This window comes from Andrographis paniculata, unplaced genomic scaffold, assembly GCF_009805555.1.
Source record: "Andrographis paniculata isolate CXL003 unplaced genomic scaffold, ASM980555v1 Contig32END, whole genome shotgun sequence".
Lineage (NCBI taxonomy): Eukaryota > Viridiplantae > Streptophyta > Magnoliopsida > Lamiales > Acanthaceae > Andrographis > Andrographis paniculata.
The window spans coordinates 6,135,724-6,160,479 of NW_026137565.1; the positions used below are offsets into that span (position 1 = coordinate 6,135,724).

A 24,756-nucleotide genomic window follows, 5' to 3' on the forward strand; every position below is an offset into this window, starting at 1 on the left:
TATAAATAATTAGAAAGTAATTAATTATTAGTATATTTATAGTTTGAATAGATTAATATTTTCAAAAATAATATAACTAATTAATGCTAATTAAATATTATATAATCAAAATTTTAATTATTTAAGCTGTCCTCGATTAATATCAGCTGTAGGATCAAAATTAATCGATAAAAAATAATAATAATAATAATAATAATAATAAAATCAGCACTGTTGATTATATTAATATATCAATCCGATACCAGCCGCTTCTGGATAAATATAATGTAACAGTGATTCAACTGAGACATCACACCGCCAGACTCGAGATTCAATAATGGACCAAAATAGAATGGAATCAAGTCAAATGAATCCAATCAAAGCTTTTATGATCACTGACTATTATTAATATTATTGAAATCAGAAAAAGGGACAGAAACGACGTCGTTTTCAGGTCAACAATGCTACAACTGTTCCAACGTCAATTATGACGATTCACTATGAGGGACGAGGTCTAGAAAACAAAGGCCATCATCATCATCTAATGCAATTTGCGAACAAGATTCATTCAATTCCACAACTGGTAATAATTTCTACATAAACCATTTATGGCAACATTAACTGCAAACAAGATGAGAAGATAAAGACAATCGAAGAAAATCATGAAGCCACATCGAGAGGCTAACTAATACAAACGTGCACCATGTCCGCGGAATTTTCTCCCATCTTATTTCTGCCTCTTGTATATCTTCCCCAAGAACGACTTGAGCACTGCTTGCACAGCTTTGCTCGGATGAGCTTCAATGGCGTTCGTCAGCCTCTCGTAGCTCTGGCTTTCGTATTCGGCAAACACACCTTGGAGATTCAGCTCATTGTACACGGCTTTAACCTTCGCAACATGAGCCGGATCATCTTTTCCATAATGTTCCTGGTTATTATAAAGATCAGATGTCAGGGCAGGGTGTGTAACCGGGAAAAAAAGAGCAGCGGATGTTATTGTTTAGATTTTGCTTACGTGAAGAATTTTCTTTTGTTCTTCATTGCACAGCTCCAGGGCTTTTACAACCAGCCAAGAACACTTAAAATCTTCGATATCTGTCCCAATCTGATGGAGGAGCAGCAGAAATGAATTAACAAAACAGCCATTGATAAAACAGGGATTTTCTTGACATCAAGTTTGGGGCCTCACCTTCCCAATCTTTTCAGGCTCACCGAAACAATCTAAGTAATCGTCCTGTAAAAGAACAAAGTATACAGAGAGTGTTACAAGATAGATATAGATTAGAGTTATAATTGATGGTGATGTTGCCTATAGATCTCACCTGAACTTGAAAGTAGATTCCCATATCGATAAGAACATCTTTCACAGGTACATGCTTGTCGAGGTTCTCACCCGCCATGAGCAATGCACATGCAACCTGTGGGGTGAGTGGCAGAAATATTAAGATCACAGCTGAATTTGGTCTGTAAATGTGAGCACTAAGCTTAAAGACATTGAAATTACTTACTGGAAGGTAAAAAGAGTAGTAGGCAGTCTTATACTGAACAATGCGACGGTGACTGCAAAGAATCAAACAAAAATCTTAAATTAGCTGTTTTAATTGTAGGAAAATGCATTGGTTATAGCAGCCATCAGAAACAATTTCAGGATCAAATACAAATTGCCAATTTAGAGACTAAGCACGATAACAATTTATTCTAGGTTCTTTTAATGGCATGATTATGACAATGCTGTACTCACAGAGGCAACGAATATTTGGTCAAATCCTTTTCTCCTTCAATAGTGGTAATTAGGTCTATCATCTGTCCAGAAGCTGTTTGAAACTCCACCTGAAAATGACATGTTGGAGTTTCTGTGAGTCAGCAGTGGAAAGCAAATTACATTCTTGCGGCCAGACAATCACATCACCTCATTGAACAAATCCAGTAGGTCCACATAGTATGGCTTTTCCCTGAAGTGTTTCTTTAGTATTCTAGGGATGTGATTCCTAAGCAAGATCCCATCATTTACAGCAATCATGCCAACCTGGAAAAAAGTGCATCAAGGTGGATTTGTAAGTAACAAGAGCCTTGTGATGACGGAAGAATTATCTTATCACATTCCACAATGAGCACAGACCTTGGGGACTCTAAACCAACATGGTTGACCACGCCGTGTGTGAGAATTATCCATGATATCATCAAGGACAAGAAAATATGCCTGAAGCTGCAGTTTCAATGTGTATGAATCAGATCATGTGCAAAAAGTGTTCTTGCAAAGGAAATGAGAACCAAACTTACCCATTCAATACACCAGCCCAAAGCACTTGCCAGAAACACCTCTTCTTCAGTGAGGCCTTTTCTATCTTTCAGTAAATTATAGCTATCAATAACTGACAGACCTCTGTTTAACTTCCCTGCAAGAAATAACGTGACATGCTCAAGTTGTGTTTCACAACATTTGCAATTTATAAATCTCATAAATAGAACATATCTAACCTCCGGGCACATTGTAATCCAGCATCTGTACATACAAAAGAAAGCAAATTATGAGCTACTGAGAAGCTGCTTTAACTGATTTTACTTTATGAACATGGTCAAGACTTTAATCATCCATATTCTGTAATAGCATGATCATAAACACTACAAGGTATCAAGAAATGTCAAATTTCAGAACCTATATTTTGTTTAGTATCCAAAAGTTCGTACTGTAATTTAAAAAAATATAATGAAGAAAACATATTCTTTTTTAACAACCTACCTGCATTTACTAATACCAATCATCAGATTGAGATTATCACCATAAAGGACAGAAACAGAATTATTAAAATTGTAACCATCTGTATCCATATTATTACACAAAAGATTACCAAAATATCTACCAAACAACCCTTTAAAGGATGGTTATGGGCATGAATTGAATAGGCAGGAATCCGATTAGGTAAAATTGAACAAATGCAAATTCCATTTTAAGAAATCCTGAAGATTTTCATAAAGATGATCAATAACACAGGAAATTAAAAGGAAAAGAACAAGTGGGAAACACAAATTTATCCTTTTTGAGGGAATCATGAAGCAGGTAGGTTATATAAATGCTCAATTACCAAATTTGGGCCCAAAATGCTTTTAGCCCTAGGGAATTCCAGGATTTGATTATGAAAAGGGATTAGCATAAACTTTTACAACTCAGTGCCATCAAAATTAGTTGGATGTGATTGCTACAACTTTATACAGACAAAGCATGCTACTCAAAAGATCAGCATTCCACATCCAAGCAGAAGGATATTATGCTCGCTTTATGGAACCGACAAAGCAAAGCACCTTCACACAAAAGTATATTCTACAAACTTGCTATTTCTATTACTGTGATGAAATAAACTAACTGCTCACACGGATCACTCCCAATAGCAGGATTAATCTTTCAAAAAAAGAAAAATGTTTCGCAAACGTTTGAAACTCTCCATTCTCTCGATCTAACAGCACGATTCCTCAAAACAGGGCAATTAATTCAAACATTTGGTCAACACACAGAGACAACAAAGATCACCACACAGAATTACAGTAATCCCCATCCTTCACGCCTCGATTCGCAAAATCAAAGACACATACACCAACATTGCAAGGCACATTCCAAAGCGGAAACAGAAAATAGCACATTAGATCAGGAAAAACTGACCCGCTCGACCCATTGGCGCGAACCTTCGGTCCACTCAAAAGCTGGGTCGTTCAACAGCTCGGATTTGAGCGACGAGTACACGCCGAGAAACACCGACCTCAGATCCGCAGTCGACCCGTTCAGATTCGACATTTCTCCCACCCAATCAACCGATCGATTCAGCTGCAGGCAGCGAACAGCGATCCAAAAATCAGGAAAAACAACAGAAAACTACTCACAACTCCCCGTGTCAACAGCAGCTGTGGAGTGCACGCGATATGAGAGATATGCAATGGCCTCTCCCCTCTCCCCCCCCACCCTCGCCTTTTGTAGTACTCCCGAATCACCTCTCTAGTGTGCGACCATTGACAATTCACATGCACCTGTTTTTTTGTTTGTTTGTTGTTTATTCCGGAAGGAGGTCAGATATGTCCATTTAGATTACCGAAATTGGGTCCGATTCGGCATGCAGCCGAGGCGCCGCTCTATAGACTCAGCCGAGGGCAAATCTGGAAACCACACATCCTCGTTCTCATCGAAACACCCAATAGAATTCCGACACGTGTCAATCAGGATCGGTGGTGCTACCACATCTCGTGAGATTCGCCTACTTGTTTGGTACCTCGCCGTTTTGAACGTTTGCCGTTAACAAAACATTATACTTAGACAAAATCGGTCAGACAGTCACGTTTTATTTAATTTTTTTAAATTTATTTTTTTCAATGTTAAATATTATTGTACTGCTGTTAGTAGGTGGCGCATGACTTTCCACTTCCACATTGCAATAGTTTTTATTTTTTTTTATGCATTATCAATACTCAGTCAGAAGTGGTGGCCACAAAATAAATTTAAAAAATTCATTCCATTTTAGCAGCTCTTTTAAATTACTATATATATTTTCTTTTCTTTTGCTGTTTGGCCCCTGAGGTATGGGCAATTAATTGACTGATAAGTGACAACCGTATAAATTATTCCTCGTCAAAAATTGGGACTTAGGAAGTGCAAAATTCAATTCAACAACCACACACGACTGACGGCCATAGAATATATGTATATATATATATATATAATGTGATATTTAAATAATATATATATACATGAATCTGAGCTCTGTTTATATGCATAAGTTTGAAAATTTTGCTATTATTTATTAATAGTAATTTTTTAAAAAATATATATGTATATATATATATATATATTTTACAAATTATTATAATAGATATTACTATTTTTATTTTTTCAAAACTCAAATAAAATTTCAAAACCCCTATATCTAAATAAAGTATTGATCTTTACATTTAAGGCAATGAAACGTTAATTTATTATGAATACGTTAAGAGTAATAATTATATTACTATTATAGTAGTATTAGAAAGAACATATGTATGTATTAAATCAGCAGTTGGGATATTAATGCGAAATATATATATATATGGTGATATTTTTAATAGTGATTGAATTGTAAGTGAATTTATTTGACAGGGAGTTAAATCCAATGCCGTAATTTTATTTTTCTTTTCCTTTAGTTATCAATAATTATAACGGATTTGTTCCAATTACAATTTTTTTTCATAAATATTATTAAAAAATATATTATATACTTATATTTTATTAATTCATAAAAGTCTAATAATTCAATACAAAATAGTATATTCACTTCATCTTAATTCTTTTTCATGTAAAAAAAAAAAATTATTGAAAGAACAAACAATACATTTTTCCTTATAAATCAAAATTTGATGCGAAAAAAATGGTTAGACAGCCGTGTGATAAAAAGGTGACCAATGGCTGCTCAATGAGCCGCCGGTAGCTGACCACTATAGACTATGGTTTTAGTGCTATATGATGTGTTATTTTTAAAATTTGATTTGATTTTATTATTTTACTTTTTGTTATAATAATATGATAGTGTATAATAGAAAATTAAAATGAAATTGCAAAAGAACATATCCTTGATCACCATTATATCACATTGTTAAATCGATAGAGATTTATCTAAAATAATATTTATTATGTCCTTTAATTATGTGTTCAAATATTTGAGTACAAGTTTTGATCCAAGTATATAATAATTATTATTTTTTATTTTTATAATAAAAAAGTATAAAAAATTACATACTTTTTTACTATAAAAAAAAATTATGATATTTTTTTATGACAACTAAAAAAAATATGTAAATATATATATTTGAATTAAGAAAAAGAATAATTGATTTTGTACATGATAGTTCAGCACAATCTGCAGCTCATGTCACGGGTGGCACAGAATCTGATCCGGTGTAGAATTGTTAAACGAACCAAGCCTTTCGTGAACTCGAATCGGTTAAAGCTCGGACTCGTTCGTTAACCAAACGAACCTGTTTATGTTGTTCGGCTCGGCTACATGAACTCAAACAACAAAAATTCTTAACGAGCCGAGCTCGAAATCTTAACAAACAAACACGAACCTTGTTCGCGAACATTAACGAACACTTAAAATTTGGCTCAACTCGACTCGACTCAGATTGTCAACAACTCTAATCCAGTGTCAATGATTGTAATCATGGATATTAGTGAATAAACTCTGATCGGTCAAGGGATCCGACCAAACCTAGCTAGATGAATGACACCATCAATGAACAAGGTCAAAGTGTAAAATTATTTAAATTATTTTACGAAAATGTAAAAATTACATTGTATTTATAATTGTTGGACAAAAAAAAAAAAAAAAGAGGTTAGAGTTTGTGCCCAAGAACTGGATGGGTCTAATGACGATCCAATCGAGACTAGAGTCATTTGGTCGGATGGTTGTTAGGGCCAGGTCGATCGGATTGTTGCTTCTACGGACAGTTTTCATCTGAGTGTGGGTCCTGGGACGATTGATCACAAAGATTACCGACGTGAAAACGGTTTTGATGGGACGACTGGTCGGTTGGTCACAAAAGTTATCGACTAATAAGCGGTTTCGAACGGTTCAAATCGGCAACCGACGAGTAAGCAGTTTTGGACGGTTTATAACCGACATAGAAGCTATTCTTGACGGTTAGCAACGTTTTAAACAGTTTTTTGGACGGTTCAAAGGTAACTGCGATAGAAATGATTATGGACGGTTTGATTTGATACGTATATAAAAACCTCAGTGATAGAGGAATGACATCTTTAATCGGACAAAATTTCAAGAAAATCTCCTTGGATATCATTTTAGTTTTACTTTTACAGTTATCTTTTTTATTTTCCTTTTCACTTTACGATTTAAAGTCCGAGGTTTTATTATTAAATTTTACTATCAACAATAATAAAAAATAAAAATCTATAAATACACATGACATGTAAATTCGATATATTCAAATAATAACAATCTAATATAATAAATAAAATTAAATTTAAAATAATTAAATATCTAAAATATCTCGTACAAATTCATCACTAGACATTTTTTAATGTTCACCTTAATTGCCATTAAATCTCATGACTTGTCAACTAATATATATATGCCTCATTCATTTACAAACAAAATATCATCTCCTCATTTAAATCTTCTCGACTAGATCTTATCTTGTTCATCGATATAATCTGATAGTGATGTCGTTTTGAATGACACAACTGTTTTATTTTTAGAAAGAATATGACCGAAATGGAGCCAAAATTGTTTTACGAGATGATGGTTTCATTGTCTCGATTACGTTTCTTATTCTTTTTGTTATTCTAATATTAAATTATATAAACATAATTAAAATAAATAAATTAATCAGAGACCATTCAATTTTAGATCACTTTGTACTTGTATCGTAATTTTTAGATGTAAGTGGATATTCACAAGGCCCAAATATTGCATTATTGCACGCCTATTTGTTTTGGTCTCTTTTGGGCTAATGAATCAACATTGCATACAACCAATCTTGTCCATTTAGGTTAATATATAGATTTTTTATTTTTTATTTATAAATTTTTTCACACATACTCCGGGAATGAAACCTGAGTCATTAGGCGTATAACGAAAAATAATTTTTCTATTTTTTTTTCTTTATATTTATATATAAATTAATTATATATTTTTAATTTACGTAACAATTAAAATATATTTTTAGTATTTGTACGTTGATTATTTTTATTATAACAAAAAAATTATTTATTTTTTTGAAAAATAGTAACTTTTAAACTATTGTTTTAAAAAATCCTTTGAGAATAGCTGCTTTAATATTTATCCAATTCAACTTACTTGCTGATGTAGTTTGAAGGCTATTACGCTTAATTCCGGAAATTTTCACTACTGAAATAATAACAAAAAGGTGAATTACAATGTTATAATAATATTAAATTACCAAAACCAATCCCTAAATATTTTATCTTGTCAATTACTACCATTTAGTGGTATATTCCTTGCACACTCTATTTTAACACAAATAAATACCAAATCTTGGCTGCTTCCCAAATCCCTTTATTAGGTGAAACTAATTTGCAGAAGTTACAAGCTGTATAGTGAACCTTTCTATGAGGAAGATGACAATTCTCCCTTGTAATCCAGTTAGTAAATTATTCCTTCCACGACTGTTTGATCGAAGTAGGTAGCTGTAGTGACACCTTTAAGTTCCACTGACTTCACTTGAGTTCCGTTTTTTGGTCAATTCCTAATCCTGCATTAATGACTCAGCTCTTATCGAACGTTAATCACAAGATTTCAACCTAAGTCAAACCATCCATGGCTGCAACAAAACAATGTAAAAACTTGCGTTGATAATACTTCATCTTGAGCCTGCAGTGTTTGTGGATTCGATGTTTCTTGGGGGGCCTTAAAGAGGGTTCTTGATATTTAATAGATTAACACATTTGGTACTAAGATTATTGAAATCGATTAGTGAAGATAAACACTGATTGATGCTAATTAATTATGTTTTTGACAAAGTGATTCTACCCACTCGATCGGACCCTATCCATCTTCATCATCACGCTGTAACCACTCCTGAATTATGAACATTACCAACTGAGACGTGTCTTCCCAATTACAACTTCGATCATAGCTTATTTGTTCAGGTCGTTTTCAAGAACACACAATCCACTGGGAAACTCTCCTTTTTCCAGTTCCTCATTCATTACATTTCTAATCATTCAAGAAAGGAAAAAGAATGGAGCTTTTTAGAGAATGATTCATACGGGTCCTAATGTGAAGAGTTGAATTTATTCTACTCCACCATCTCTGTCTGATTAGTGATTCCGACTGGAAATGTGAAATGGAGTCTTCCCTTTGTCGTCTTCACAAACTATTAAATTTATATTTTTCTATATGTATATCTTTGTTGGAGTTATAATTTGACATATGGCAGATGCTGTCGTCAGTCGATCTTCTCGGCTTCGATGATGTTGATGTTGTTTTCAGCTTAATCTGCGTTGTAATATACTTCCAAGCAAAGATCATTTTAATTTTGGCTTTAAATCCCAGTAAAATAAAGAATGAGTGATAGCTTTGGATTTGCTTAGACTTCCAAGCCACTTCAATCGAAAACCCTTCTGAATTCAAATCATATGTTTCGTTTTCTCAGTTGTGGTTCAAATCCCATGAATTCCCTCCCACTATCAACTTTAGCCAAGATTTGAGGAGGGTTTTCCGCTTAAGCAATGGATTTAGTCCTAAACAGGCAGCATTAGTGGACTGAATATTAATCTCTCATTCTTATCCATTAACAATCATAATTAGGGAGACAATTTTCGAAGCTTCAATAAAAAGGGATTTTTCATTTGTGAAAAGGTTAGTCCATTTAGGGGAACACAGCAACATCAGGGGTCTGATAAAGGGCTCGTCTGCTTCCCGAAAATGAGAATGAAAATGAAAAATAGAAGAACCAAAACTCGATTTTTTCTTCGTGATAAACATGAAAGGGTGAAGCATTTGAAAAATGGGGGAAAAATGGAGGTTGGTCAGCCGGCTGGGCCGGCTTGCCTGCCCGCCATTGTTGCTTTCCAAGATTGCTTCAGAATATGGGAAAAACCAATCCTATCGGCATCGACTCTCTTGCGGTCAATTTCGTAGAGTCTTGGACTCTCTCTACAAGCTAAGGTTATTATTATTGTTATATGTCTCTCTCCTTCTCTCTCTGAGGAATACTAAACCCTTAACAACTCCCCTCTTACATATATGTGTGTATATATATATATCAATTGCCCCCCAAAACCCCTTGCATATTTGTGTTGAATCAGTACAACCATTGCTATTCGTGCAATCAGTGGAAGCCCCTGGAAAATGCCTGGCGTTGAAGTGGTTTATGGAGAAGATGTTTCTTTTTTTTCTCATCCAGACCCTGTTGTGTTGGAGATCAATCGACTGCAGAATCAGCTAAAAGGTTTTGTCATTTCTGATCCTGTTTGAATTCAGCATGACATTATTAGTTAGCTGCTGGTTGGAGTTGAGATTTTTAGGGCTGGTTTTCAATTTCAAGTATTCAAATGGGCTGCATACTCTGATGTTTTTTGGGGTATCTGATGGCTATTGTGAGGGGACATGCATTTGTTTCAATCATTGGAGGCTGATGACAGGCCACAAAGAATTAGATGAAACATAACTTGTCAAAGTTGTTGCTGCATTTTTGTGTTCCTGTCGTGGCTGTCTTACTCAATCTTGGATTACTTTTTTGCTGCAAAGCAAACATTCTTTTGAAGATATAATCTTTTTGCCTTTTATGGTTATTTACTTGTAACTTTTTGAAGGGGGGATTATTACATATATATTATATGAAGCCTTTAGAAGTGGCTAATTATGGTTTATAATTATGATTACACTTGCAATTGGGATCATTGCTGAATGGTAGGACTTTTATTGTTCTCAGTTTGTATTCCTTTTTTTATAGTTTTTGCTACATAGCTTATTATTATGATGATGATGATGATGATGATCTTGCTGGTTTTCTTGCATCTGTCGGCATGGTTCATGTCACTTGTTTCTTAAGGTTTTGATTAGTCGATTAGTACCTTCGAATGTAAAAGTCCTCTGTGACTACAGTCTCTCTGTATGCTCTGTTAAGAACATGTTTTTGCAAAAATGGCTATTGATTTTTCGAACTATTGATGACGATCATGTAGAACACTATGGTTAACAAATTTAGATCTGAATTTTGTGGCAGAGAAGGAAAGGGAATTACTGAAGGCTCAAAGTGAGATCAAGGCGCTGCGAGCAACTGAAGCTCTAAAGGATAAGGCTGTCGAAGAGGTACTTCTATAAAAACAAAAGATTCATGACATGGCTGGATAGCCGGCTTACTTTAAAATTTGAGATGCTTATGCACAATTTATGTATCCAGCTTGAAAGTGAAACTAATAGCATGGAAGAGAAGTTGAGATCCATGGAAAATCACCTCGAACAGAAGGTGTGGAGCAGGCCACGTATACTACTACTCAAATTTCATTTTTTTCTCAGTAAACAGAATGTTTGAGTGTGTTGTGTCTGGTGGATGCAGAACCTTGACATCAAGAAACTCATTGATGAGAAGAAGGAAGCAATGGCTGCACAGTATGCAGCAGAAGCGACTCTAAGAAGGGTTTATGCCAATCAAAAAGATGACGACTCTGTTCCTATTGAATTAATCATTGCTCCTCTGGAGGCAGAACTTAAGATGCACAAAAATGAGGTAATCCAATGTCCGAACCATTTAAAGCTCACGGAATGAAATGTGAATTTGCTCTTGGAACTCATTGGTTTGGAGCATTTAGATTGCAGCGTTGCAGGAGGACAAGAAGGCATTGGAGCGTCATACAAAATCTAAAGAAGCTGCATTACTTGAAGCAGAACGAATACTAAGAAGCGCCCTCGAAAGGGCACTAATAGTGGAAGAGGTTCAGAATCAAAACATGGAGCTAAGGAGGCAAATCGAGATATGCCAGGTATGAGTTTTAGTTCGACATCTATAGAAATGATCTATAAACTAAGTCAAAACAGAAACATAGATTAACAAAGATGTTTTTGCCGATAGGAGGAGAACAAAATCCTTGAAAAGACAAATAGGCAAAAGGTTTTAGAGGTTGAGAAGCTGAGCCAAACAATCAAGGATCTCGAGGAGGCCATACTTGCTGGAGGTGCAGCAGCCAACGTGATTCGTGATTATAAACGACAGATTTCAGAACTTAATGTAAGAACTTACGCCGAATTAGACCAAAATTGATGCTTGATGCATTGAATCTCAGTACAACTTAATTTCGTGCTACTGAATAGGATGAGAAGAGGACACTGGAAAGGGAGCTGGCGAGAGTTAAGGTTTCAGCAAACCGGATAGCGTCTGTGGTGGCCAACGAGTGGAAGGATGAGAAGGATAAAGTTATGCCCGTCAAACAATGGCTAGAAGAGAGAAGGATATTTCAGGTACATCAGTGAAACAATAACGCGGACTAGTAGCTCTAGTGCATAATGCTAAAATGATGTTAGAAGGCGGATTTAGATTAATATCGACATGTTTCTTGGTTTTTCTCTGAAATGTGATTCCTCTGCTTTGCAGGCAGAGATGCAGAAGTTGAAGGACAAATTGGCCATATCAGAGCGAGCTGCGAAAGCTGAGGCGCAAGTCAAGGTCATAATATAAACGCGCCTTAGAAATTTTGAATTATGTCATTTCTTGCACTAAAAATGCTTAACATTTCTGTTCAGGAGAAGCTGAAGGTAAGGTTGAAGACACTTGAAGAAGGCTTAAAGCATGTGCCTACTTTCTCCATCAATTCGAACGGATCCCCCAGGAACGAAAAGTCTAGTAACTTTTTTGGGATCCTTTCAACCAATATGAGAACAAAGAAGCGATCTACTTCGCAGCCCAGAGCATCTGCCGTCGCCAAAAGCTCAATGCAGTTGAGTGATGGAAAAACAGAATTTGCGTCGCGAAATTCTTCTGGAGACAATTTGTTGAAAAAGAGGTGGGCTTCACGAAGTAAGGTCGTTGACAACAATGAGAAGGAGAACGCAGAGATGAACAAAAATGGCATTTGCAGTGATGGTGATGGCCGAGGAATGGACAACGGTAATGGTGTAAATGGCGGCAACAAAGAGATGAAAGATTCGGAGATAGCTGACATTGATGGTGAAGATGTAGTATCCGGTTTTTTGTACGACAGGCTTCAGAAAGAAGTCAAGAATTTGAGGAAATCCTGCGAATCGAAGGACAGTGCTTTGAATTCTAAAGATGAAGAAATCAAGGTAGTATTAACAACACTTTCTCTCTTGTCGACAAGTAATAAAACCAGCTACATAATGCCATTGCAGATTCTTATGAAAAAGATCGAGACACTGGCTAGAGCAATAGAAGTGGAGTCGAAGAAAGCAAAGAGAGATGCAACAACACGAGAGAAGGATTCTCCATTGGTAAAGATGGATGAGAAGACGAAAGGCGCAAACTTTTTCAAAAGGTTTGCGATTTCTTCCCCATAGCCATCTGCATCAGCTGTCGTCTCCTAGTTCTTCCTTAGCATCAAACATTTTATACTGTAATTCATGTTCTTGTGTTGATTTTTGTTAGGTCCATCAATGCATCTTGAAGAGGAGACATATCAAGAACTCACTGAGAAAACTTACTCACTGTCCAAAATTTCAGCCCATTCGAGTGATGATAGGTTACAGAAACAATAATGATTCGATTTGTGAAGATTGTTGAGTGGGTAGCAATGGTCTTGAGCTGTAAATTGTCATGTTTTTTAGTTTCTTGTTTTCAGGGTTAGATCGAGCCTGATTTGTCTGTATATCTTGTGTAAGCATTATGGTTTGCAAATTATGAATAAACTATTTGTTCATTTAATCGAAAAAAATTACTCTCTCAAACTATAGTCAAGTAAAATAATTATATATATATTTTATGGTAGTCAATAAATTACATAAATGCAATTATATCTTTGTTGTTGAGTTCCACTATTGATGGTATTGAATTTCTTTGGAATTTAATTATTTCTAGTGCTCTAAATAATTAAAATGCTTCATAACAACACAATCATACATATATATAGATAAATTTCGTTCAATGTTTATTTTTCAGGATTGATTTGTCACAATCATAATCACCATTTGTGTAGTGCACTGTAGCCATAATGAACACTTCAAATTTTGATTCTATCCATTGTATAGAACCTATGGCATAAAAGAATCTTGCTAACTTTTTACAATTCCATCTATCTATCTATCTATAACTCATATTCGTATTCTTGCTTCTGTCTTCATCGTATCGTATCGTATCGCAATTAACCCAAAATCCACACATCGCTTTCTCGATCGATCCCAAAATTTGGCAGCTTGTTCGTCCCCACAATTCCACATTCGAAAGTTCATTATGAAGCTTGTGATCATCGCAATAAAAACAATGTGCATGCGTATGTTTATGGGCACCCGTTATTATTACCACATCGACCGACCGGGAGCTATAAAATCAGATGCGACAGACACGATGAAGATTAGTCCCAAATTAATGTTGGAGCTTATGTACTTATATAGAAATGCTGATTTCCCTTCTTGTCGATCATCTTCTAAATTGAGCCTTTAAGTTTTCTTCTTTAAGTCCTAATTAACCATTAAAATGTATTATATGTTCTTATATTCTCGTAACCACATTTTTACTATAAATAATGTTATATAATCACCTCAAGTAAATATAGTCTTAAAAAATTACTTGTAAAAATGTTCCCTACCTTCTTCATTACTTAACAAGATTTTCACAACTCGACCATAACAATAGTAAAATTATTACTTTATTACGTATAATGAAATTAAAGCTTATTGATAAGGTAAACGAGTAATTATATTTGAAGATTAACAATAGTAAAATTATTACTAACTGAAGATTTATTTATTTGTAAAGTACATCATTTATTTACTATAAAATGACATTTATAATAAATATAATTTAAAAAATAATTTAATATATATTAAATATATGTGGTACATTGTAATTATAATGATTGACCAAACATCATTTAAAACTGTAAAATTAAACTTTCATTTCCGATCTCAACTAGTAACTTGAAATTCTCATATATTGTTAAAATACTAAAAGGATATTTATAGCTTGAAAATTAAAATACTTTAAAAATAAGGAAATAAATATTTTATACTATATAATATCCTATGTTATTTATTTTTAGTTTTATTATTTTATTTCATTTTATTTTTTATATTCTATATACAAATGCAATGGTATGAGTAGCAAGATGCCAAGAACCAACCCACTACTGAATTTGAGCAAAGACTACAGTCGACAGCTTCTACGGGCCACCAACTCTGTAAAATTCAATATAAAAAATAATATTTTATATTAAATAATTAATTTTTTATAAACAAAAAATATTTATTATATTAATATGTATATATTTATATATTGTATAGAGAATACTTTCAAAGTGTACAAACAAACCAATAAAAATCGAAATGTAGGGCCCAGTATATCATTCAAAAAGTCAACTAAAGTCAAATTCAGGGGACCCGTTTCTGGAAAATAAGGTCCTTCTTATCAGCTAGACACGTGGCTTTGCGTTCTACTTCTCTTTGTGGAATTAGACCTTAACGCCTCCTACGATATCATTTCCCTGTTGACCACTTTCTGCCTATATCAAACCAATTTCAGGTTCTATTTATTTAAATGATGTTTAAAATTTTTACATTATTTTTTGAGTTGAAATTTAAATAGTCGACGATGTGATGTAAATAGTTATTGATGTGATATTTTTTGAATGTAAAATTGATTTTTAATATAATAATCCTATAAATAATAAAATAAAATAGATGTTTAATTTAATATTTTTGAAAAAAAAATGAAATAGAATAGTGAATTGAAAATTTAATCTCCAAACAAATTGAACTGTACTGTGTACGAATTTATTAAATTGTTTATAAGATGTTATTGTGCCTATATTTATATAGGTATATATATATATATATTTTAGGTTTATGAAGCACTTTTCCAAAGTACGTTAACATAAGCACGAAATGGTTAAAAGATATTTTTTTTTCCACTCACAAATTCTCTTACGCAATAAATTTAATTATAATAATGAATTTTTAGCACTTTTTCAGTTTAATATTTCAACCTTTGGTAATAAAAGGAGATCCCGAGAGGTAGGCCAGATACGCGGGCAGTTAATCTCGAACGTCGGTTTTCGCGGGACGGGACGTTGGACGGACCAGATTCTTTTGGAGAAAGGTGTTTCTCCCGCCACGTGGATTAGCACCGAGATTGAGATTAATGGTTGAAATCATGCACGCGGAAGGCACGAGCTTCCTGCTCTTACGTGGGTGGTGACTTAACGGCTCCGTTTGTAATCTCCGCCATTTCGATGCAGCCACGTCTTAACGGCAACGAGAGGGTCCGTTACTTCCGTCACGGGACAACGAACATTCGGTCCGACGTGGCGACGCCACGTGTGCACTCATGTCACTAGCGTACAAAAGTGTGTCCGAAACGACGTATCACGTGGCACTCACACGCCCAAAAAAGTGTACCCACTAAGAACTATATATGCTAACTATTTTATGTTTACCACAACTTTAATCCCAGAATTCCTAAATACATGTATGTACTCACAAATTTATTGGCTGCATTAAGTCCAAGATCTCCATCACTTTATAATTTTTCTTTCAAAAATTGTGACCCATATGGACATTGGTCACAATATATTCAGACACATGCAATTAAATTAAATTAATGGTGTATTGGAATGAATGGCTCAAATAAAAGTTATTGGACGAGTTTGATATGTATAAGGTCGAATTTTGATGTCTTGTGATGATTGCCTGTCGATTATGTGTTTACTTCATTGGGAATTGGAATAGATCCATAAATGTTTATATGTATAATATGGAATTATGTAGTAAGAAGAAATGCATTATGCAGATAGACAAGTGCATGTGTGTGTATATATATGGCATAAAATGAACTGTAAAATGCTCTTTGATTATTAATTTTTAGGATTCTTAATTAATTTATTCTGTCTGACCTCGCACACGATTCTTGGGGTTTGTTTGTATCTGTTTTTACTTGTGCGTCTCTCTCTCTCTCCTTCTCATGTCTCTCTCTATATATTTCTTTGTATGCAATTTATACAATTTTTCAACAGTTTCTAAAATATAATATCACAGACAATTTCTGTTGAAATATAATTATAAATATGAATACAATAATATTTATTCTCTAAAATATAGTATTTGTTTCTATTAAAAAGTAAATAGTATATTATAAACACTAAAAATATATGTATAAAATCAAATAAATATCATGTACTTGGGAAGAAAATAAAATTCCAATAAAATAAATATATGGTATTTAATTATGCACATATGTTAATTTTTATACAATAGATATCAACCATTAATGAAAAATCTACTTAAAATGGAAGATATCGTACAAATATTACGTGCAGAATCATAATAAATTTGACAGCAAAATAAATTAATCTTGTCAGTAAAGGAAGTATATAAATTAATATCTTCCGAAAAAAGACTGTAATATAAAGATCTTGGCGAGAAAGGAAGGTACACAATCAAATCCGTTAAAAATGAAAAAAAGCATCCGATGGAAAAGGAAAAATTATAAAATTTTCCTATTGGCCAATCAGAACGCGCCACATGGCACCATTAAAAAAGGAAGTCGATGACACCCCTCCCCTATAAATATGAGTTATGGTCAGTTCATTTAAAAGTTGCATCGAGGATTCAAACAAAGGGGTAAGTCTCTAGACTTTCTATTATTTTTCATGTTCTTCGTGTCATTCGAAGCGTTTTTCGTTGAAAGTCACTGATTTGGAAAAATGATCCAATATTAGTTGTCTAATCGATGGAGTTAACATTCTTCATCGTATGTTCAAGCCGGAGGAAGGATCAAAGCTCTCAAAGCCGTTGAGGAATTCGTCAAAGCCAAGGGAATGCCCCAAAAGTTCATCGCATTCGCATTCTTCAACAAAGCATCAACTAGGCCCTCTTCGATCCAAAAATCAAAGGGACACACCCTCAAAAGTATTATGGAGTACCAAATCCACCTCTTCAAGAATCAAAGCTTCAAAGCTCCAAAAATCGTTGAAGAATCTATCAAAACCAAGGAAGAGCATCCAAAGATCATCACAAAACTTCGAGGTGTTCATCGCGTTGTTTACCGAAATTATATAAATATATATATTTGAAAATAAAATTCATAATACAACAATCACTACAAAAAAACACATCCTTAACACACCGTTAATCATTCTATTTAATTAATAATTTTACTGACACCTAAGCAGGCTATAAAGTAGCTCTACTTGTTGACTGTCCGTTTCCATACACGTCGCTAAGAGATACACTCAAAAGCTCCCGGGAGTCGGTGATCCAGAAGGCGTCATGCCGTTGATCAATTAGGAGCACACAAGATCGACGGTGTGACACGAAAGGAGCTGCTAAAGAATCCTTTTTCCTCTGCCCTTCCCGGACCTCCCACGCAGCCACCTCCCTTTATATATAAGTCACGACATAGGAGTGTACTGCACTGAAATTATTATCATCAGATACAAATCGATCGAGCCGAGCCGCGCCGCGCCGAGCCGAGCCACACGCATACAGCGCCAATGGTGTCCGATTCGAGCACCGCCCACAAGGCCGCCTCCAACGGCGACGAGGCGGCGGCGGAGGAAGAGAGATGCTCGGTGGAGGAGGTGGCGCTGGTGGTGCCGGAAACCGACGACACCTCCCTCCCGGTGATGACATTCCGTGCATGGGTCCTGGGCCTGGGCTCCTGCACCCTCCTCATCTTCCTCAACACTTTCTTCATCTACAGAACGCAGCCGCTCACCATCTCCGCCATTCTGATGCAGATAGCGGTGCTGCCGCTAGGGCAGCTGATGGCGGCGACGCTGCCGGAGAAGGAGTTCACGGCGTTGGGGCGGTGGAAGTTCACCCTCAACCCTGGCCCGTTCAACATCAAAGAGCACGTGATTATCACGGTGATGGCCAATTGTGGCGTTTCCATTGGCGGTGGAGACGCCTACTCCATAGGCGCCATTACTGTCATGAAAGCTTATTACAAACAGAGCCTCAATTTCCTCTGCGCTCTCCTCATTGTCCTCACCACTCAGGCAATCAATCAATTAATCAAAAAAAAAAAAAAAAAAAAAACCCTTCTCAGAAATTTCAATTTTTGTTTTCTTGAATAAGTGCAGATTCTAGGGTACGGATGGGCAGGAATGCTTCGAAAATACTTGGTAGATCCAGCTGAGATGTGGTGGCCATCGAACCTAGCTCAGGTCTCCCTCTTCAGGTCAGGATTAATTTCACACACCAAAAATCAATAAACACTCCACAATCGATTATTCGATAATGGGTTAATTTTACAGAGCACTTCACGAGAAGGAGACCAACTCAAAAGGGATGAGCAGGATGAAATTCTTCCTGGTTTTCATGGCGGCGAGCTTCCTCTACTACATATTCCCCGGCTACCTCTTCCAGATCCTCACCTTCTTCTCGTGGGTCTGCTGGGTGTGGCCACGCAGCATCACCGCCCAGCAGATCGGCTCCGGCTACCACGGCCTCGGCGTCGGCGCCTTCACCCTCGACTGGGCCGGCATCTCCGCCTACCACGGCAGCCCCCTGATTTCCCCCTTTCCCGCCATTCTCAACGTCATGGCAGGATTCATCATGTTCATCTACATCATCGTCCCCTTATGCTACTGGAAGTACAACACCTTCGACGCCCGCAAATTCCCCATCTTCTCCAACCAGTTATTCACCTCCACCGGACATAAATACGACACCAACAAGATCTTAACCCCACAGTATGATCTCAACATCGCAGCTTACGAAAATTACAGCAAACTCTACCTCAGCCCCCTCTTCGCCCTCTCCATCGGTTCAGGATTCGCCCGGTTCACCTCCACCCTCACACACGTCGCCTTGTTCAATGGCAGGTATAAACAAGTAGTTCAATTTTGCTGAAAATGGTCGATATTTTGTCGAAAACAGTCTCAATTGATCGATTTGTTTCGCGGAAAAAGCGATATTTGGAAGCAGAGCAAGGCTGCTGTGAAGAACGCTAAATTAGACGTTCATTCGAGGTTGATGAAGCATTACAAGCAAGTTCCGCAATGGTGGTTCCTTGTTTTGCTATTCGGAAGTATCGCGCTCTCGTTGATGATGTGCTTTGTATGGAAGAACGACGTCCAGCTTCCGTGGTGGGGGATGCTTTTCGCCTTCGCTTTAGCTTGGATCGTCACGCTGCCTATCGGCGTCATTCAAGCCACGACGAATCAGGCAATCTACATTCGACTAATACGCGCACACCTTCACAAATTATGTTAAATGAATCTCGTGTGTTATGTATCGATTGTCTTTTTGTCGTGCAGCAACCGGGCTACGACATAATTGCTCAGTTCATCATCGGGTATATTCTTCCTGGGAAGCCGATAGCCAATTTACTTTTTAAAATATACGGCAGGATCAGCACGATTCACGCTCTTTCGTTTCTCGCCGACCTTAAACTCGGACATTACATGAAAATCCCACCCCGATCCATGTTCACGGCGCAGGTCTGGAATTAAATGATCATCTCACCTAAAAGTTTAAGTTTGTTTTTGTTTATGAACTTCAACGGCGCATTCTTTTGCAGCTCGTGGGCACGTTCGTTTCCGGGATAGTCAATCTCGGAGTGTGTTGGTGGATGTTAGGAAGCATCGAAAACATCTGCGACGTCGAGGCTTTACATCCCGAGAGTCCGTGGACGTGTCCTAAGTTTCGAGTGACGTTCGACGCGTCCGTCATTTGGGGGCTAATCGGGCCGGAGAGGCTATTCGGGCCCGGAGGGATGTACCGGAACCTTGTGTGGCTATTCCTGATCGGCGCCGTCTTGCCGGTGCCGGTGTGGGTTCTTAGCAAGGTCTACCCGGAGAAGAAATGGATTCCTCTGATCAACATTCCGGTGATCTCGTTCGGATTCGCCGGAATGCCGCCGGCGACGCCGACGAACATCGCTAGCTGGATCATCACCGGCACGATCTTCAACTACTTCGTGTTCAAGTACAGGAAGAGATGGTGGCAGAAATACAATTACGTCTTGTCGGCGGCATTGGACGCCGGAACGGCGTTCATGGGAGTTCTGCTGTTCTTCGCGTTGCAGAATGAAGGGAAGAACGTTAAGTGGTGGGGGTCGGCGCCGGACCACTGCCCGTTGGCGTCTTGTCCGACGGCGCCGGGGATTGACGTCAAAGGTTGCCCTGTTTTTAGATGAGCATTGAATTGAGAAAAAAAAAAAAAGAAAAGGAGGAAAATCTTTAGGGTTTTTGAATAATTTGATTTCTCAGAAATTGGTTGTTCAAAATCATTGTGGGAGTGGGAATGGGAATGGGAATGGGAATGGGAATGGATTTGGGATATCAGGTGGACCATTGAAGACGACAATTGAGTTTCTTGCACTTGTCTGTTTTCAGTCGAAATAGAATCTTTTGAAATTCTCGTGTCTGTTTATGTTGTTGTTCTTGTTGTTGATGTTCTTATCCACTACGCGATAGCAAATGAAAGTGGGCATCTTTCTTTCTTTCATTTCATTTCGTAATCATAGTCATCATATATATTTCTTTTAACATAGAAATCTTGGGAATGTCCACAACCATAGGACTTGTAAACTGCAAATGTGAAGAGAAGAGAAGAGAAAGCAACGATTGATTGATGGATATGGCGATGGCGTTGATTTTTAATCTCACCACTCAACTGAATTTTGATTGGTCGATAATTCTTTTTTGTTTTTTGGGGAAAGAATAATAATAATATATCACAATGTATTATTAAAGTTGTTTATTCCATGGGAATTGTTTAGTATAGAATAAATTGTTGATGATATATGTAGATTTATTTGTTGTTTTCGGCTATTATAAGGTTGGAATAATTATCTTATTTAACTTGGAGGCTAATATAAAAGGTACTAGTATCTAATATGACGCTCACATGATATTAAATAATTATAGGAATTATATTACATAATATAAAAATGTGATGTTGTGTAAAAAGTTGTAAGGCTAACAAATTTTAATCTAAATAATAGTTGAATGCGATGTCGTAATTTATATAAAAAAGACTTATATCTTACACAATAATGAGATATGAATGGTACACTGATTTTATTGAAGATGTTATATACAAAGTTAGCATAAAATTATTCCTCCAATACAATCATCTAAGGATGAACCCAATATAAATTTGAAAACTAATCACATGTTTAAAGTGATAAGAAAAAATAAAATAAAATAAATATTTAACTAGACGTAATGACTGTTATGTTGTATATATAAATGAAAAATCAACAATAATATTTATATTTAAAATAATATATATATATTTTTGTTGAAATTATTATTTCTTGTTCAGCAAACAAGAACACACAAAGTTTTATATATATTATATATATACACATCAGTATAATCAAATTTACACGACACGAAACAAAAAAAAAAAGAAAAAAAAAAAAAACATTATGAATATGAATGCAAGAATCCCTTAGTCAGTCTGTGACTAAAGCGCCATCGAGACTAAGGTGCAAATACATTTTATTGATGATGAAGGCACATGCTTTTCACGTGAGCTTTCGAGGCATCAAGTGTATGTCGTGAGCGGTGTACGTGCGGATACCTTCGCGCGTCGCCGCCAATTCTATCCGCCTGAGCTTCCTCGTGCACGCATGCCGGCAAGCCGACCTCCAGGGAAGACTGACAACCTTAACACGACAAATCTTCTCCAAATTCGGAATCGCGTGGAGATGCGACGGAATATCCATCGCGAATTCTCCATGTCTATCCGTCCGGGCTCGGCCCAACCACAATTTCTTCGCCTTTGCCTTTGTTCCGCACATTACAGCCACCGTTGCGCCTGAAAAAATGATATTTGTGTAATAAATTATTTGGGTGAAGTAAAATAAGATTAAATTTGCATAAGAGTAGACAAAATATTGGATGTCAATTAGTTAGCTAGGACAACAATAGCAAGGGACATAGTTTGGCTACTTTGCACCTTGCTCTGAAGTTGACAATTTAATTAATAATTATATTGCAATCGGAAGGTACCAGAGTTTGATTCTATGATAATTGAATTTATTAGACGAAGATTGTATATTAATTCCATGTTAATGAATTTAATTAATATATTGCAGCATTAGGTTTTGCCGATAACCGATTTTTTGACAAGACAACTGTCGATAACCGTTCCAATTATACCTGTCTTATTTAATGTAATACTTTATTAATTACTCCATAAATTAGTTTTAAAAAATGATTTGATTTACATTTTTATATACTTATTTTAAATCGTCCTTCTGCACAACAAAACCTAATAAATCACGATAATTTTTTTTTTTAATAAAAAAATAAAATATATGAATTACCTGAGATAGGATAGGGATGAAGAGCAGTAGCAGCAGCATTGCCATGGCAGAGAAGCTTCCCACCGATGACGACGGTGGACAGCTTCTCGTCTCCATAACCAGCCCACTTCACCAAATCTTCCCTCCCGCCGGAAAACCCACCCAATGTCGCCGTCGCGGGGCTTCCGGCGGCCAGCAAAACGACGATGAAAAAGGCCTCAAGAAAATCCATCTCTGGCGCGATCGATCACAATCTTAATTGGAGCTGATAAAATATAAATTCCAAAAATAAGCTTAATTAATGAAATTGCTTTATGGCGACGCAAATTAGGGAATGAAGGGACAATGAGGTTTAAGCTACCAACACACCACACCACCTTTATAATTTCTTGCAAGATCGTCGTCGACCCCTTTGCATGGGTGAGGAAATTACCAAAATGGCCCTTTACCAAATACGATGATGTTTGGCTGCCCAACTTCTTCTGATAGTGTGTTTATATAGCTAGGACGATGGTATTAATCGATCGAGGTCGGGAATTGGTTAGTCAACGTCACGACTTGGATGGGTATATATAATAAATTAATTTATAAGTTGAGGTAAAGGGTTTCGTCAACGAACTGTCGTAATTTGGGAGCGAGCTAGGTTGACTGATGGTGATCGAGTAGTTTATGTTATGTTATGTTGTGGGTTTGGTAGTTGGCCTAATCCCATCCCCACGACTCTTGTTATTATTATTATTATTTGTTTATATATTTTTTTGTGTGTTATGTTTTGGGTAAAGTGTAATGGTCGTGCCTGTCCCAACTATATGTGTATAAATATATATATTATTGAATTCGTGTAGATATATATATATATATATATATGGTAGCGTTTATTTTGGTGAACAAATAATTTAAAATTAGTGAGAAGTTAGATTGAGAATTGATTAGTGTTAATTGGATGTATGAATTGGGGTAGACCAACTAAGTGCAGTTTCTTGCAGTAGACCAACTAAATTAACAGCACTGGCCTTGAAGATTAGGCACACCCTTCTTTAGATTTTTTTTTTTTTTTTTTTTTTTTTTTTTTTATATATATTTTGAACAAACAATAATTGGGTACAAAAATATTATTTGAAAAAACAATTAAATAAAATTGAAACTCTTAATTAAGGTGTGTATAGTAGTTTGATTTTTTAAAAAATATAATATATTTTTATTAAAAACGATGTAATATTGGAAAGCTTAACAATAAAAAGAAGAACAAGCCTCTAGTATATGTAGTCGCTATGGCCAAATTCAACACACCAACAACTTTGATTAATGAGGAAAATATTTTATTCTTATGGCAATGTAAAAGAAATAAATAAATAAATAAAATAAATCACCCTTTGTGTCGTAAAAAATTTACTTAAAATGGGATGAGATTCATTCAATCAAATTATATATCATTCATTGAAGATGACCAAAGGCAACATACATGTTGTATTTAATTACTTAATACTTATTCATAATTTTATGTTGCTTTGCGATTGTATATATGTTGTATTTAATTAATGGTTAAATGTATGGTATTTCCTCCAAATCACACTTCTGACAAGTCAAGTCATTCTAAGTAAATCAACGAGTTCACCCAACACCATTGGCGGATTTAGAATTTTGAATTTGGTGGGTCGATAAATTAATATAATTAAATATATCGACAAAAATTTACATTAGAAAAATATGAAATTTCAAATTAACAATCACTTAAATATCAAAATAGTTATAAGTGTTCACGACGAGATCACTTATATTTTGGTATCGGCTGACAATAGCATCTATACTAACTTTCGTAAACACATCTCTTTCTAGAAAAGTCACGAAACA

The 24,756-nt window shown here is 35.8% G+C and overlaps 4 protein-coding genes across 6 annotated transcripts; 2 read left to right on the forward strand and 2 right to left on the reverse strand.

Annotated features, from left to right (window-relative positions):
• Nucleotides 1-494: 494 nt before the first annotated feature.
• On the reverse strand, nt 495-3,949 carry LOC127247936 (farnesyl pyrophosphate synthase). Its single transcript, XM_051270031.1, has 11 exons — nt 3,635-3,949; nt 2,458-2,482; nt 2,260-2,375; nt 2,099-2,185; nt 1,889-2,005; nt 1,721-1,809; nt 1,488-1,539; nt 1,302-1,397; nt 1,169-1,213; nt 995-1,084; nt 495-907 (listed from the first exon to the last, which is right to left on the reverse strand). Exons 1-11 carry the CDS (start codon nt 3,764-3,766, stop codon nt 707-709), a joined length of 1,050 nt encoding a protein of 349 aa, XP_051125988.1. The 5' UTR covers nt 3,767-3,949; the 3' UTR covers nt 495-706.
• Nucleotides 3,950-9,362: 5,413 nt separating this feature from the next.
• LOC127247055 (microtubule-associated protein 70-5-like) lies at nt 9,363-13,368 on the forward strand. Of its 2 annotated transcripts, none has more exons than XM_051268745.1 (12): nt 9,363-9,644; nt 9,785-9,927; nt 10,705-10,790; nt 10,882-10,947; nt 11,038-11,208; nt 11,291-11,461; nt 11,551-11,706; nt 11,790-11,936; nt 12,070-12,141; nt 12,219-12,758; nt 12,825-12,967; nt 13,078-13,368. In XM_051268745.1, the coding sequence occupies exons 1-12, from the start codon at nt 9,484-9,486 to the stop codon at nt 13,094-13,096; spliced, it is 1,875 nt and encodes a 624-aa protein (XP_051124702.1). In that variant the 5' UTR covers nt 9,363-9,483; the 3' UTR covers nt 13,097-13,368. The 2 variants fall into 2 exon arrangements, with proteins under 2 accessions (XP_051124702.1, XP_051124703.1); XM_051268746.1 differs by having other exon boundaries at nt 9,812-9,927.
• A 4,680-nt stretch (nt 13,369-18,048) lies between these two features.
• On the forward strand, nt 18,049-21,095 carry LOC127247671 (oligopeptide transporter 3). Its single transcript, XM_051269629.1, has 6 exons — nt 18,049-18,640; nt 18,725-18,822; nt 18,899-19,468; nt 19,556-19,811; nt 19,904-20,086; nt 20,167-21,095. The coding sequence occupies exons 1-6, from the start codon at nt 18,134-18,136 to the stop codon at nt 20,782-20,784; spliced, it is 2,232 nt and encodes a 743-aa protein (XP_051125586.1). The 5' UTR covers nt 18,049-18,133; the 3' UTR covers nt 20,785-21,095.
• Nucleotides 21,096-21,888: 793 nt separating this feature from the next.
• On the reverse strand, nt 21,889-23,369 carry LOC127247900 (uncharacterized). 2 transcript variants are annotated; one of them, XM_051269986.1, is made up of 3 exons: nt 23,283-23,369; nt 22,927-23,170; nt 21,889-22,415 (listed from the first exon to the last, which is right to left on the reverse strand). In XM_051269986.1, the coding sequence occupies exons 2-3, from the start codon at nt 23,135-23,137 to the stop codon at nt 22,123-22,125; spliced, it is 504 nt and encodes a 167-aa protein (XP_051125943.1). In that variant the 5' UTR covers nt 23,138-23,170; nt 23,283-23,369; the 3' UTR covers nt 21,889-22,122. The 2 variants fall into 2 exon arrangements, with proteins under 2 accessions (XP_051125943.1, XP_051125941.1); XM_051269984.1 differs by lacking the exon at nt 23,283-23,369 and having other exon boundaries at nt 22,927-23,252.
• Nucleotides 23,370-24,756: the final 1,387 nt, after the last annotated feature.

What these genes read in the sequence shown, in the direction of transcription:
- LOC127247936 (XM_051270031.1), bottom strand. Translation starts at nt 3,766, where the DNA reads ATGTCGAATCTGAACGGGTCGACTGCGGATCTGAGGTCGGTGTTTCTC. An exon ending in GAATCTACTTTCAAGTTCAG is followed by an intron (nt 1,214 to 1,301) that starts GTGAGATCTATA and finishes GTTCTTTTACAG; the next exon opens with GACGATTACTTAGATTGTTT. An exon ending in AACAAAAGAAAATTCTTCAC is followed by an intron (nt 908 to 994) that starts GTAAGCAAAATC and finishes TATAATAACCAG; the next exon opens with GAACATTATGGAAAAGATGA.
- LOC127247055 (XM_051268745.1), top strand. Translation starts at nt 9,484, where the DNA reads ATGGGGGAAAAATGGAGGTTGGTCAGCCGGCTGGGCCGGCTTGCCTGC. An exon ending in GACTCTCTCTACAAGCTAAG is followed by an intron (nt 9,645 to 9,784) that starts GTTATTATTATT and finishes GTGTTGAATCAG; the next exon opens with TACAACCATTGCTATTCGTG. An exon ending in AGGATAAGGCTGTCGAAGAG is followed by an intron (nt 10,791 to 10,881) that starts GTACTTCTATAA and finishes TTATGTATCCAG; the next exon opens with CTTGAAAGTGAAACTAATAG.
- LOC127247671 (XM_051269629.1), top strand. Translation starts at nt 18,134, where the DNA reads ATGGTGTCCGATTCGAGCACCGCCCACAAGGCCGCCTCCAACGGCGAC. An exon ending in GCTCAGGTCTCCCTCTTCAG is followed by an intron (nt 18,823 to 18,898) that starts GTCAGGATTAAT and finishes TTAATTTTACAG; the next exon opens with AGCACTTCACGAGAAGGAGA. An exon ending in TTCAAGCCACGACGAATCAG is followed by an intron (nt 19,812 to 19,903) that starts GCAATCTACATT and finishes TTTGTCGTGCAG; the next exon opens with CAACCGGGCTACGACATAAT.
- LOC127247900 (XM_051269986.1), bottom strand. Translation starts at nt 23,137, where the DNA reads ATGGATTTTCTTGAGGCCTTTTTCATCGTCGTTTTGCTGGCCGCCGGA. An exon ending in TCATCCCTATCCTATCTCAG is followed by an intron (nt 22,416 to 22,926) that starts GTAATTCATATA and finishes TCATTTTTTCAG; the next exon opens with GCGCAACGGTGGCTGTAATG.